The following is a 14,785-nucleotide window of genomic DNA, read 5'->3' as shown; positions in this document are numbered from 1 at the left end:
CACTTGCTGGCTAACTGGAAATCAAACACAGTTAAACACAAGCTCCTCTTCTGAACTGAAACCAAGAGTACTTGCTCTTAGGGAGACCTCAGTTAGAACTTTTATTTCAGCAGTGTAGTTAATAGAGCATGTGCCATGATGACGCAGTTAACTCTGCAAATCCTTCCCATTTTCAAAGGTTACTGCAGCCTTAGTGCCTTTCAGGCTCTGCTAAATAAGATTTATATAAAGGATCCTTAAATTCTTGACAGTAAGTTGAGGATCTTGTTAGATAGTCAGTGAATTGCTGGGGCTTGTTTTTCTTAGAGGAAGGTTTGGGGAGAAATGGATCTTTGGTAACATTGGATAGTACTGAAATTATTGCAGGTGCTAAATTGGTTATTTTCACATCGAAATCTAATCCTTGCTGCATTTTTGTGAATTTTTCCCCAGGTTGCAGCTTCTGTGATACAACATCTTTACTCATATTTGAGGCTGAAACATGCATGCAGTATAGTCCTTGCAACTTTGAGGTGTTCATTGACTTCTGGACAGGTTTCCTAAGGCTTATACTATGGTTATGCTTGCTTTGGTCTCCTTTGAATACACAAAAGTTGGTCAGTTTTACAGAAATTTGACTTAGGGTTGTGTTTACAAAAGTGGTTAAGTACTTGATTACTTTCATCCAGATGGAGGGAGGATAAATATTTTAGTTGGTGTCCAGATTGGAATGTTAATTCAGTCATCTATGTTTCTGCTGTGTAGATTGTCTGAATGTCCCAGTCTTTGGAAGGACTTCATGTCTTACTCTTCAAGGAACCTAATAATAAGTGAAATAATCTCATTGCTCGTCTTTTTCTTTTTTTTTAAAGGATTACTTACTATTTTGTATGTAGGACAGTTTGATAGCTAGCTTGCTTTTTAAAGTGTTTTCCATCCTGTATTGCATGTGTGTGTGCGACAGGGCAATGTATTGAATTTTTGGGATTAGGTGCTGCTTTTGGTAGCCTAAAATAGCAAGTAAGTAGTAAGTTGAGTAGCTACTGGTATGCAGATAAATAGTATTGTGGCAAAAGTTTATCCTTGTGGTATTTCACGGACTGTGTATTCACATTGAATAGCTGTACTGTAGAATATATCAATTGCAGTATTCTCTTCCCAGGCTTACCATTGAAAAGGTCTGCTGACAAAAAAACCTTGTCAATAAATCTGCTGTTCATCCAGGGGCTGAAAAGAGTAGAAATTTTGAATAATTGGTGTAGTTTCCAGGTTCTGGGCAAGTTTGGCTTCTGGCCTGTCCTTGCTTTATTTCCCATGTTCTTTCACTTCTTTTCCCTAGGTGTGCTGCCTCTCTCCTCCCATGCTTCTGTGTTCCTGGATTTGCTCCTAATGTCCCTCATCATTTGCTTCAGTGCTGGGTACAATGTAGAAGAAGAGGGAAAGCACAAGTGAGGATATTTGTCCTCATCTTAGTTTTGCTTCCACGGTGGTCCTAGCAGGAATTGCAGAACAACTTATTCAAGTTTGCAGCTGGAATACCATGTGCCCCCTGTGCTTCTGGTTTGCCTGTATTTTGAGAGATGGAGCTTGTTTTGGTGCAAAGGAATCTTTAAAGAAACTGAACTGTAGCAGCTGACTAGGAGTCTCCTGACACAGATGGTTTCCTGAATTATAACTAGGCCAAGTTTGCAAGATTGTTAGGAGACTGCAGAAGGTGTAGGGCTGACACTGGAATAACCTCCTTAGCTTCGTGCTCTTTCCTCAAGTTTAGGGGAGGCTCTAGAGCTCTCTGGTAAAGCTTCATAGGAATCTTATGTGCAAGTGTCTTCCCAGCCATGCCCTCGAAACAGCTGACTTATTTTGGCTTGAAATGAAGTAGTCAGCCTAAGACAGAGCAACAGCAAGGACAGTGTGTGAGCAAATTGTAAAAGCACTGCAACTTTAAGTGTTTTTCAGAAATTTGTGTTAAAATTTAGCTGCAGGAGAAGCACAAGTGTTAGTGCTGGAGGAGATGCTACTCTGTGGCACACCCAGCCTTGTGTTGCCACTGCTGCCACATAATTACCTTGGAGCCTGAGCTTTCTATAGGTAGAAGAAATTAATGCTTGTGCAGTCTCATCAAAGCAAAGCTATGCACCTGCATGGAAGCTCAACTAGGAGGGTTGAATGAACTCATCCCAAAACTAGTTTGATTTTTTGAATGCATTTGTCTGGTGAGAAACATCATCAGTCCTGTATACTGACATTATCTAGGGGACATACTACAAATGAGACTTAATAATAAGGGTTTTGTTGCCACTGAAGACAGTAGTAAATGCATCCCCTTTAAGAAAAAAGTACATTGTCATAGTGGCTGCTGGTTTGCAACTAGTGTTGATAATATGGGGAGGGTAAATAGCTTGGAGTTAATTTTTAGTTTGGATACTTGTTTGTTGGGGGGGGTGGGGGGTTCTTTTTAAGGCTTAGGCTGATGACTAAGTGTGCATGAGCCAATGTTAAATCAGAAAGTTTAGACAGCAGAATATTGTGTCAATTTTCATCTGTGTGTGACAGTTTTTCCTACCTTAATTCTGGACATAGAAAACCCTGTGAGTTTCTGAAGGAAAATTGGATAGAGACAATGTGAAGCACTTTTTAAGGAAAGATGGGATGTGACACGTGGTATTGTTGACATGGTGGTGTTAGGTCATAGATTGGACTTGATCTCGGCATTCTTTTTACTAAACTAACTGATTCTGTGAACATATGGTGAAGGAGGGATTAGGAAGCAAAGAGGAAAATATGAATAAGTAGTTTGGAAAGTCTAAGTGGTCAGGCTGGTAAGGAGTTGAATTTGTCTGAATGTAAAAAGCAACTAGAGGAATAAAAGACAACAATTCGATTAAACACCAATTAATGAGAACTGGAAGTGAAAAGTGGAAAATAACCTCTTCTGAAATTTGAGTTAAGCAGAGAAGTGTGTGCAGAAAGGATGTTCAAAGGGTAGGACAGTTACTGAAGCTGGTGAAAGAGCTGGGGATCAGTAGCTGGATGCTGCAGCTTGTTGCAAAGGATCTTGTAGAACAGAATGTGTAGTGAGAAAGCTGCACCACGAGTTGCTCCTTAAAATTTTAAGAAGTCTTGATTGTGTGCAGCAGTTTTAAAGAAGAAATAGATCTCCAAACAGCCAACACTGAAAGGGGCTTTAGAGGGGTTGTAATGAGGCTGGTTTTCAGTTCTCATAGTACAAATGCAAACATTTATTTTTGATCAGACACACACACCATGACAACATAACCATTAAATACACAAAGAGAATGCTTTCTTAACTGTGGTCATTGTCTTGGTAAATGGACATGAACCTTTTCTTGGTCTTTGTATTTTTTTGTTGATCACTAATCATGCACTTTTTGAACTGTGCTCTACTTGTATTAAATGGATATTCTTTGCTTGACATAGCAGATGAAGTAAGCATGCATGATTGAGCCTTCCTTGGAGTTAGTAGGAGTTCCTTATGACTGAAGAATGAAAGTCTATAGTGTTGGCAGACTCTTTGGCCTGTTCTGGCAGTGGTCATGATTCTGTTTTGTCTGTACATTTGTTATGTTGGGCTGTTAAGAATTTGGCAGATACCATTTATCTCAAATTGCTCTCAACTGAAATAGTGTGTTGACCTTTGTTTTCTTTCTAGTAGTTTTAAGACTTGAATTTTCAAGTGCTTTGGGTGCTTTGGCAGGAAGCCCTAGGAAATAAAGCTGTCTTTCCCTCCCCTCCTTGATTTAGAGAAGTACTTAATTTATAATGGGATGGCACCTTTTCCTGGACAACATACAGGTAGTCAAATTCTTAACGAACCTTTTTTTTCAAATATGGGTAACATCGTAAACAAAACCAGGCATTTGCATGTGCTCCATTTAGCTGAACAAATGTCTGAGAAAAGGCAGGCCAATGAGAGATGACAAAGGATTTGCTTACATGGACTGAACTGAAATAAGTCAATTTCTGATGGAATTCATAAGCTCCTTGGTTGTTTGCAAGTCTGAAGGAGGGCAGTGGCTGTGAGAAATTCTCTTGAAGGAAGCTGGTATTGAAAAGCTTTGTGTGGTAAAGCCTGTATGGTGATGCTAAGTTATCTAGTGTTTTGCTGACTTGCTGGCTTTGGCTGAAATTGGTTTGTCCTGCTGTTGAAGATCTATCAGAAAAGGAACATCTGTCGAGTGCAGGATTAACTAAGTAGCTGAAGCATGTAAATCCTGGCCATGCTGCCATGCAGAAGGACCTTGACAAGCTGAGGAAATGGGCTGACAGGAAACTCATGGAGTTCAACAAGTAGAAATGTAGAGTCCAGCACCTGGGGAGGAGCAATCCTATATACCAACATTATACTGTGTGTCACCCAGATGGAAAGCAGTGCTGCAACAAGGGATGTGAGGGTCCTGGTGACAAAAAGTTGACCATGAACTATCAGTGTGCCTTGGGGCAAAGGTGGTGAATATTCTCCTGGGTTGCATTAGACAGCCAGCGTTAGAACTGCCAGCAGGTAAACCCTCCCCCTTTGCATTTTAGCAGCAAAACATGAATTTAGATTTTATTAAAAAAATGAACAAACGGATAAGAAACATGAGCTTCCTAAATTAATTCTTGCTTGTATGCAAAGCTGTTAACTACATTAAAACTGAAAACCTTCAGACGGGGATACAATTAATACAGCATACACAAATGGGATTGTTAAGTTCACATATATTGTGGTAGCAGTTTATATCTTTGTGTAGTGCATGATGTAAGGACAACAGTTCACTGGTTCACATGGACAGTGTCCAAAGCAGTCTGTTGTAGTAAATGTGTTACTGTTTAAGTTCATGAAATGCTAAGCTTGCGTGGAATTTCCTGGCATTTATTTAAGAAAAACCATCTATAACTCATGAATGGTCAAGATGCTTAAAACCAGTAGGTTACTGTGATCATTAGAGGAATACTTTCAATTTAAAAAAGAATGATCCACAGAATCATTTGAGGTACAAAGGACCTTTATGATCATTGAGTGCAACCTTTCACACAGCACTGCCAAGTGCACCATTAAACCATATCCCTAAGCACCACGCCTGCAGTCTTTTAAACACCTCTTGAGACTCAACCATTCTCCTGGACAGCGTGTTGCAATGCTTGACGACTCTTTCAGTGAAGAAATTTTTTATTATTTCCAATCTAAACCTTCCCTGGCACCACTTGAGGTCATTTCTTCTTGTCCTATCACTTGTTGCTTTGAGACTGACACTCACCTAAGCTACAACCTTGTTTCTGATAAATAGTAAATGCCAATGGAATTTAATTGATTGTACTATGGTATAGAGGAAAAGGTTCAGTATCAGAAATCTGAAACCAACACCATATTAAAAAATTACATGGAGTTGCTTGATGCTTGTTTGAAAACCAGAACATATGAAAAGATGGTCAGAAAAACAGGGAGTGGGAGACTGAGTAAAGGGAATCTCTCCCGTGGAGGTGTGCAGTGTTGACTGTTTCTTTCTCCTCACTGTTACATTTTGCTGAGGTTATTGTTTGCTGACATATTCTATGCTTCACTCTTTCTTTTCTACTTTGCAGTTGCATTTGAATTTCTTGTATATACTGTGTGTTTTATATATGCTGGATGTTCTTTTTTTCTGTTACCCCTGAACTTTTTTTTGCCCAGCTCTCAAGGTTGGCTTCCTTTAACCAGTAATTTGCAGTTGCTGAGTTGTTTGTGGACTTAAGGCCTCTGATACCATCCTGTGTCTTTTTTTTTTCAAGGCCTCTCTTGTCGTGCTATGCCTTTGCTCTTCTATGCAGCTTTTTGTTCTGGGGTCATAGGTAATCCATTCTCTACAGAATAACCTGCTTTTATTGGTATGTATTAGCTGTTACACACACAAATGTAAATTTATACATTCAGTCTCTGTGTGTGCTTGTACTTGTATTTATGTACAGCTTTTAGTTAGCTTTGGACAATTGTGTGATGTAACGCTGAATGATTTCACATATATTTATGTATACTATTTATGGAATATATGTAGCAAATATTTGTGTGTTATATATAAGAATATTTATAGAAATAGGTGTTAGCTCACACAGGTGTCTGAAGCTAAGTAAAAGCCATGCAAGTTAGATGAGTCACCTGGTCTTTAGATAGTTGGTGGTAGAGTTGGACAAGCTAAAACAAAGCTCTGGGCAGGCCAGGACGAGTGCAGGGTCCTGGTTATTCACTTACTACAAGGCCTGCTATCAGCAATGCCAACGCCTTGTATATAGAGTTATACCATTCCCTTAAGAAAATGCTGCTATAGGCATCCCATCTTTCACTGACAGAGTTACAGTTATCAAAAGGTTCATGCATAACTGAACACAATGAGATTTTTTTAGTACATGCACTGATCTAATGTTATCCTGATTACAATTACTCCCCACTGAATACATAGCAAAAAGTAGCAGACACTGCACATACCTATAACAAATCATAAGCAGAGGCCTTATGTTTGATTTCTAAGAAGCAGGGAAGAAATTGATCTTAGACTGGTATCATGTTGCTAGTTGGAATCCTTGTCCTTGGAGGCAGATTCTTTAGACAGAATTGATGTAGCCTATTGAAGTGCCCTCAAATATACTTTAGAAAAGAAAATAATTTGTTTCTGCACTTCTGATGTTCTTTTAATTACTGTGCTGTGGAGCTGGATCTCCCTTGTAAAGTGGATTTGGGTTCCAGTTTGTATATGGCAGATAACTCCTTGTTGACTTTAAAAGTGAGCAGTTTTAGCTTCTGTCATATCATGTTACTGGTGAATAAGCCTGTTCAAAGAACAAAACTAAGATGAGTGGAGAACATGAGAAGGGCGTGAACAATACACCAGTAGATTTCTTTTAGAGTAAAAAAATCCCGGTTTGTTACCATTCCTTAGTTTTTCACACTGCTAATAGGCTAAGAAATATAGTTTTCTTTTTCATCAGAGTCCTCCATTGCAGACCTGGTGGTCTGTCACTTGCTTTGTATAGGCTTTTATTCTTTGTGCTGTCAAACTTATTTCTGATTTGACTACTTAATGTGGTTTTACTTGTAGGCAGACCAAATTCCAGAATGGTTTTCTCTATTGCCTACCATTCATCACTTTTTTTCACTTTGGATTCCTAAAACTCTGTGCTCCTATTTTTCAAGTTTCAGCTGTTCTTTTCATGTTCCCCTCTAGTTTCTAAATGTTCCCCATCTGTGTTTTCTTTTAGTGTTGTGTGATACCTGGTTTGAGTCAGTTTTCTGTAACTTAGTTTGAGATATAATCTCTCTTGGAATTGATATGGGAGAAAAATGCTGTAATATAAAAATAGCACATCCTAGTTTGAAAAGGGAATCTGACCATAAATACAACTAAAACTTAGTATTTTGCTATCTGCTATTTGTAATAATTAGGAAAATATTAGAATTTTTCATATGCTAATGCATCCTCACATCATTAACATGTGTTCAGTACATATTCAATTGTGTTGATGTGTTCAAATATTTTTGTGAGCTGATATGTAGCTGTAGACAATAAGAAGAAATTTTTAGGTTTAATTTAGTATGGTCTAGGTTTCTGGCTTTATAAAAATAGAATTGTCAACTTTTATTCTTTTGGACCTAATGTGTTCAGAGTTCATAGGTGGCTTGCCTACACTTGTACATACTTAATGTTTGCATTCTGAATAGTAAAACTGGAAACTTTTTTTTTAGAAGGTAGATATTATCATATAGACACCAAGTTTGTAGAAACTTTGTGGATTTGGAGCGAGTCCAGGATAAACAGAAACTAATCCCCTCATTAAGTGGTGCATATATGTCTTGTCATCTTTCAATAACGAGTCTATTGTGGTGTCCTCCTTGGAGAAGTGGAGGTAAGGTATGGGAAATGCTGTGCTTTTTGAAGCGAGAGTTCTGCAGGAGGAATAAAGGCTACCTCCTCTGGCAGGGACTTAAAAGAATAGTAGCAGAATTGAAAATCAGTGTCCTAGATTTCTGTTGCAAAATAGTTGCACAAATAACCCCTTCCCATAAATAATGTAGTGATCTTCCTGGCTTGGTTGCTGTGGACTGCAGCTATAGAATCAACTTAAACCACTGCTATTTTAATACACAAAGTACTCTCATTGGGGGGAAAAAAAAAGATCTTTACTGGGTGTGCTTGATTGATGTATTGATGTTAATGCAGCTACAAGACAAATTTGCAGCTGAGGGAGCTAATGTGAAAGATAGATTTAAAGGCAATTTGTCTCTCTTAGGCTGCTTTGCTCCTGTATATCTAGGTCACTTAACGTCTTCTGCAACCCTCACTGCTATTTCTTCCAATCAGCAGCGCTAAGAGCATGTATAACTTTAAAAATTAATGTCAGCTGTTGGTAGGAATTCGACTCTTGCTCAGAGGAAAGATACAAGTGGAGTTTGAGGATTTCGGTTTTCTGAACTGGTAGAGAGCAGAAGTGCAATGTCTATAAGAACACATAAGACTGGTATTCCAGCAACAGTAGTTGCAGCTGTTAGTTGTGTGGTCTTTCGTTTGTGGGGTGGCTCTATAAAGGAATTGGTTGTAGTGCCTCTGTTACTGACTCTGGGCTGTTGCTGGAAAACTACAAAACTGCAGCTTAGACTCCTTGTTCATTGCTGGGTCCTATTTCCTTTGGCTTACTGTGCTTGTATGTTTATCTTCTATGAAGTTGGTGCGATTAAAAATCAAGAGTTTGCAAATCTGTTTAGCAGAGTTTTACTTTGAATAAGAGACTAAAAGCTTTACAGGACAACTTCATTTGTTTGCCCTTCCCTTATCCTATACCTTTTTTATTTTTTTTTTCATATGTGTGTTTATGGATGTGATTGCAGTTGTGGTAGCAAGTTTGATACACCTATACTTCATAGGAACACTTTTGGTGCTTCTTTGTATTATGTTATTTTTATTGATGCTTCGTGGAGTGAATAGATAATGTAATACAGCCAAATTTTTGTTTCCCAGAAGTTTCCAGCTGAGTCTTCAGGTTATAGAGGAAGCTGTTAATTAGTTCACAGCTATGATGGTAATTCATACTGTTAAGTTTCATCCTACTTCTGGTACTTAAGACTGAAAAAGCAGATGATGACCTATCCTAATCAATTTTCCCTTTCCTAACTTTTTGCAGCTTCTCTCTCTCTCCTGCTGATTTCATCAGTGTACTTCTATTTCCGTGGTCATTTAATTGAAACATGTACAAAATAGACCTGCTAACATTGCCCTTGAACACTAGATTTCAGCTGACCATTAGGCTACATTAGTTGAAATTATGTATACCAGAACTTGAAACATAGACACCCAGCCCTTCTGCTATTCCACTGCAGTTATTTTATGTGCTTTTGCTGTTCCTGCTGCATCTTGTGCTCCTGGGCTCGGTGGCAGAAGCCCAGAGTGAGTGGGGGCACAGAGGGCGAGTTGTGTGTGCAGTGGAGGAGGTTCATGGTGATCATGGTGATCCCTACGAATTTACCCACAGATGAAACCGTGTCTAATTTGTTGTGTAGGAGGAAGATGTAGTTAAAATCAGATTGTTAGAGTAATCATCAAGCCTAACTACAATTTTTTTGCATGTTTAGATATTCAAGAATTTTATGAAGTGACCTTATTGGACAATCCAAAATGCATTGATCACTCTCAGCCATCTGAACCAATACAGCCTGTGAATACCTGGGACTTCTCCAGCCTTCCAAGCACAACAGTGACATCAGAAACATTGCCAAGCAGCCTTAGCCCAAGTGTAGAGGTATGATCTAGAAATCTGTTTTATTTTTCTTGTTGAGACCATTAGTTCGACATTGTTCTCTAAGTTTCCTTCATTTTATAAAATATTAATTTTCAAAGAAAATGTACATTATTAAGATCAATAGTCATAGGGGATTTAATAATTGAAATGTTTTATAACATGTATGCATTTTGCTTGGTCAAAAATTTATAAACTCGTTTGTCAAATGTACCATTAAGTGACCATTAAATTGGATTTATGCTTTGAATTTGGAACCTCACTGACAGGTTTAGTATGGTTATACTCATCCATACTTGTGACTCTTGAGTCATTACTTCATTAATTATTTGGGAAATCTGAAGCTGTGTCTTTCTGGTTAGGAACCTTTCCAGTCTGATCATAAGAAATTCTCTGTTGCTTCTATATCTAGAAGGATTTGTTTTTGGAAACTATATGCAGCCAGTTGTCACTAGTGAGTGGTGAGAAAGCTCATCAGGAAAATGGACATTGATATACATTTGCCACTAAAACAAGATCACCCTGCTCAATTTAAACTTAAAATGTTCCTTGAATATTTTCACATCAGAGCTATTTTTTGTTCCCAAAAGGGGTGAACCTAGTTCGAAGTGTGACCTGGAAACTGACAGCACTGGAAAAAGTGTGTGAATTTCTCAGTAACTGAAGGCAGTGTGCTTTGTTGATCCATTTTCATGCAATGATTGTAGAACTCAGGAGGAGTACTGGGAGAGATCAGCCAAAGGGCTGGTGCTGGAGCCTGCAGGGAAGCTTGAGAACTTGTATTGCTCAGCAAGATAAAGTGGCTGGGATGCCTTAATGAGTGAACCTTTATCAGGAGCTGTTGGGACTGTACAAGAAGGTTCACTTAGCTGCAGATCAGAAGTGTGTGATGTGCTAATGAGTTTGTACAGTTAAAAAAATGCTTGTGCTCGATCTAGCTTTCTTCAAATCTATCATGCCGATGGTAGTGTGAAATATATCAGGAATGCTTTAAAGGAAACTGTAGATGAAATCCAAAACTTGTATTCTTTTGGAAAGTAAAAAATGGCCAGTACATAAAAGGTCAACCAAGCCAGGGGCATGAGTTATGTATTGCAAAGAACAGCCATTAAAATATCTTTAAATGAAAAAAACTGAGAAGCCTAGGCATTTGGGTTATTAATGAAAACATTCTGATTAAATTACAAATTTGAACCATGGGAAGAGATGGTATGTTGCTGCTTTACCAGCTAAGACTAGAATGAAGCCTTGGGCAGTTAAAGTAATTAATGAAGTAATTAATGTCCTACATTTTGGCTAAACTAATAGAAGTTAAATAGTTAACAATTGGTTTCTCAGGAAAGGTCTAGGCAATTTTTGAACCTTAAGGTGAGTCAACCATGGCATGTTAATAGATGAAAAGAGCACATTATTGACATAAGTATGGTGTAAAACTCTGCTGTTCTCCTTGGTCTGCATAAGGCTTTACTGAAGATACTGTCAAATTTGAGGTACCATGGTATGAAAAAGATATTTAATTTCAGTGTTTAGAAGAGATTGACATGAAGGATCTAAAGACTGGAAAGAAGTGAAGATTGGGAAGGTTTTCTGCTGCTTGAAAGAATTGAACACTTAATTGGGAAAGAGAAACTTCCTGTATCTATAGAATGTGAAAAATATAATAGTTTACTCTTATACAAAATGTGCTAGACTTACAAAAGCATTTTAAAATGTTTTCCTGAGCACCAGAAGAGCATAGTACATGGCCAGTGTCCCTTACTGAAGGTCTTTTAAGGCAGCATAATGGTCTTAAAGGGCTTAAATGTTTTGGGGGGCTTTTATCATCCCTGTAATGTGCCTAAGAACAGTGTAATGGAATTGAAGAGTCATGGCCCTACCAAACCATTTTTTTATTAGCAAATATACTCTAAATTCTAGCAGCCTGGACTTGAAGCACATATTTGCTGCTATGAGATTTGTCTTATGATGTTGCCCCTGTAGGATGTTTTGTGCTTCCTCTATAGGAGAAACGGATGTCTGAGGTGAGGAATAGTCTGTGATGTTAAATCCAGACTTTGTGATTATTCACTCCCAGCCCCCTGCAGAAACTGTTTCCAGCCCTATACAAGTGTAGTGTTGTCCTTGTAACTTAATTACAAAGTTACATCTTTAGTGTTTTTTTTTTTTTTTTTCTCTCGTGCAATTGAACTGCCAGGAATACAAGGCCTTGTCCTTAACGCTGCACCAATGACAACAGGCACATTATCATGGCAAGGTCACTAATGCCTTGAAAGGAAGAATTGCCTGGTTTGGGAAAGCTCACCAGAGATGTGAGTGTCTGTTCTCAGCTGCAATGTTTGCTTCTCCACTACAGTCTGGTGGCCATGCTGGTGTTACCTAACAGAACCTGATATGGTGTGGATTACTTTGTTATTTTTCTAAGTGGCCTGGATTTGAACATTTATGACAAAGCCACCTGTCTTCCTTCGTATTTTTTTGTCTTGAGTATCATGTGAAAATCACAGTTGCTTGACTGTCAGTATATGAAAGTCAGGTTTTAGATTTACTTCCAGTATTTAAAAACATAGCTGCATATATTGGTGTTGATCCCAACATGCATTCAGTTTCATGTGAAACTGAAAGCAAGCTTTTCTCCCCATTTCTATCCCTTACAGAAAATGTTACCTTCTATTTCATTAGTTAGAATACTGTTTCCATGTAAAGTTGGAAGGTGAGCAAATTTGAAAAATGGTAGTTTGGTGTTGGTTTCATTTTCTAGTACATCTGAATGTCTTAGTCAATATAAGAAAATTGTTACATATAATCTTGTACATTTTTATTGACCTTAATTCCTTCTTTGGTGACTGCTTTTTTTTCTTTGTATACCTGCTAGGCAATACTTTTCCCTCAATATTTTAAAATTTAATAAAAATTACGGGGAGAAATTCCCATGTATTCACAGCTTATATTCCACATACTTGCTATGTATAGTCTGTGAAAATTTATATTTTAATGCTTAAAGTATTTCGATTTCAGTAATGCCTTTTTTAGCTACTTAGAATATTTTAAAAATTTGTTTTATATTTGGTTTTAATAAACCCAAGGGCATAATAATTCCAGTATAGCATGTGTTTAATTGAGTGATTTGTTTTGCTTACTGAAATTTACTAGAGACTGGGGGGGATTTGGGTTTAGCATATCTGATTTTGTTCATAGCTAGCTTTTTAAAAATAAATTCTCACTTTTCAGCCTTTCAAGGCTGCTGTCCACTTAGTGTTAGTTCATTAACCAGACACAAGCAGATTGGCACACTGTATGCACTTTGAGATTATTTTTACTCTATTCTGTGTCTTGCCAGGCTGGTGAGTCTGCAGGTGATATGAATGGAATGTTTTTTTTTTCTTGCTTGGACATTGTTAGCCTTTGAAGTAATGTATTTCAACCCTGTTTCTTTTACCTTGCTGATAATTTTTTGTTGTAGTTACTGCGGGCCGAATGAATATTCTTCCAGTTGACACTTCGATGGTGTGTGTGAGAGTTGCTTGAGAGTGGGAATATAATGCTCCCCTAAAGAGATTGAGGATTGAATTACAAGAACTTTCTACACAGCTGACTTCGGGAATGACTTTTTAGCAATGTGTGCTTGTGTATATACATAGAATAGTGGTATACAAGCTTAGGTTGCCTGAGGACTTCTCATGGCACGTAGCCTACTTGTGTTTTCCGTCCTGCTCCTGAATCCAAAGACTGGCGTTTGAAGTCCCCATAGGCTGTGTATTAGAACTTTTCCTGCTCACAGCAATCTGTTTTCTTTTCCATGCTCTGTGTTCCCTGGAACATTAACAGTTTTATTTGTTTCAATCTCCAGTACAAAATGATGAGGAAAAAAAAACGCTGAAAAAAGAGGGTGATTCAAGACAGTGATAAAGCAGGAAAGGAATGTTAATCCTTTCAGTACTAGGAACTAGTTTAAAAAACCGAATGTTTGCAATCTGAAAAGGACGATTGGTTCATCCCTTTGCTTGTGTACATTAAATACTGAACTCAAGTGTGCCTGGCAAAGCGAACAAATGTGAAACAAGAACCCGGCGCTGTGTGAGAGCCGAGCGGGAGGGAGGGAGCGGCCTCGGGAGCTGTTTGCAGTGAGCTGTGGTGCCATCTGTAGGTGCGACACTTGGTGTCTGACAAGTACACGGTGAAACTCGAATCGCTGCAAGAAACCCCTGACCTAATTGAGTAGTGTGTTGCTAAGGAAATAGTCTTATGACATTCTTTTTTATGTTTAAATCAGTAGGATTTGTTTTAGTATTTTAATTGTTTTAAACCAGAGAAGTTAAGATGTCTGCTGTTTAGCTTGAATTTAAAAGTAGCTACAATAATTTGATTTTAGGTGTTGGAAAAAGCCCCTCTGAACAATGTCTCAAAGGAAATTTTTTGCTTTAGGACACGGGACTCAATCTGGAGTGTCCTGCAGTTGGATGAGGACATTTGTGTTTAGTGGGTGAAGGACTTTGGTCTGATCTGTGGTTTTCCCATCTATTTGCACATGCCCGTGTGTTTAATGTCTGGCATGTAGAGACAGGCTAGCTCACTCTCTTCTAGGGCCTTGTGCCAAATTCTTTTTTCAAAAAAAGAAAGCAAAAGAGGCAATAATGAAACAGCTGATATATCTGCAATTTCAGCTAAAATTTGATGCCAAGGCAGAGTGGAAAGGAAACTTGTTACACATCTTGCAATTACAAAATAGATCAGTATCACCTATGAGATCAATCACATTGTGAAGGATTTTGATCAGCTAAGTCTTGAAAATCTCAAGAACTGGAAATGCAAAACTTTTCCGGTTCATCTGTTCCAATGCTTGACTATCCTCATGGTGAAAAAACTTAGCCCTATTTTTGATTGAAATTTCTGTTTCAATTTATTTGTAGTTTCTAGGGTTTTTCCATCATGCAAAATGGGCGTGGCTTTGTCTTCTGGCTAACCCCACTGTAGGTACTGGAGGGCTACTTTTAGGTTCTTGTTTTGGGGCCCCAAAATGGAATGCAGTGTTCCAGATGCCCTACTGGAA

General features: G+C 38.2%; 1 protein-coding gene across 14 annotated transcripts in view; it reads left to right on the top strand.

Moving 5' to 3' along the window:
- DLG1 (discs large MAGUK scaffold protein 1) overlaps positions 1 to 14,785 on the top strand; it is a 143,813-nt gene that overhangs the window by 4,977 nt on the left and 124,051 nt on the right. For all 14 annotated transcript variants that reach the window (XM_014891684.2, XM_088170845.1, XM_014891683.2 and 11 more), the window contains exon 3: positions 9,575 to 9,741. In XM_014891684.2, the coding sequence (XP_014747170.1) occupies positions 9,575 to 9,741 (167 nt within the window). The remainder of the gene's footprint in view (positions 1 to 9,574; positions 9,742 to 14,785) is intronic.

The sequence above is a fragment of the Sturnus vulgaris genome, chromosome 10 (genome assembly GCF_052056855.1).
Source record: "Sturnus vulgaris isolate bStuVul1 chromosome 10, bStuVul1.hap1, whole genome shotgun sequence".
In the NCBI taxonomy this organism is placed as follows: Eukaryota; Metazoa; Chordata; class Aves; order Passeriformes; family Sturnidae; genus Sturnus; species Sturnus vulgaris.
Note: the sequence above shows the minus strand (reverse complement) of the source record. Positions and strands in the feature narration are given on the sequence as shown.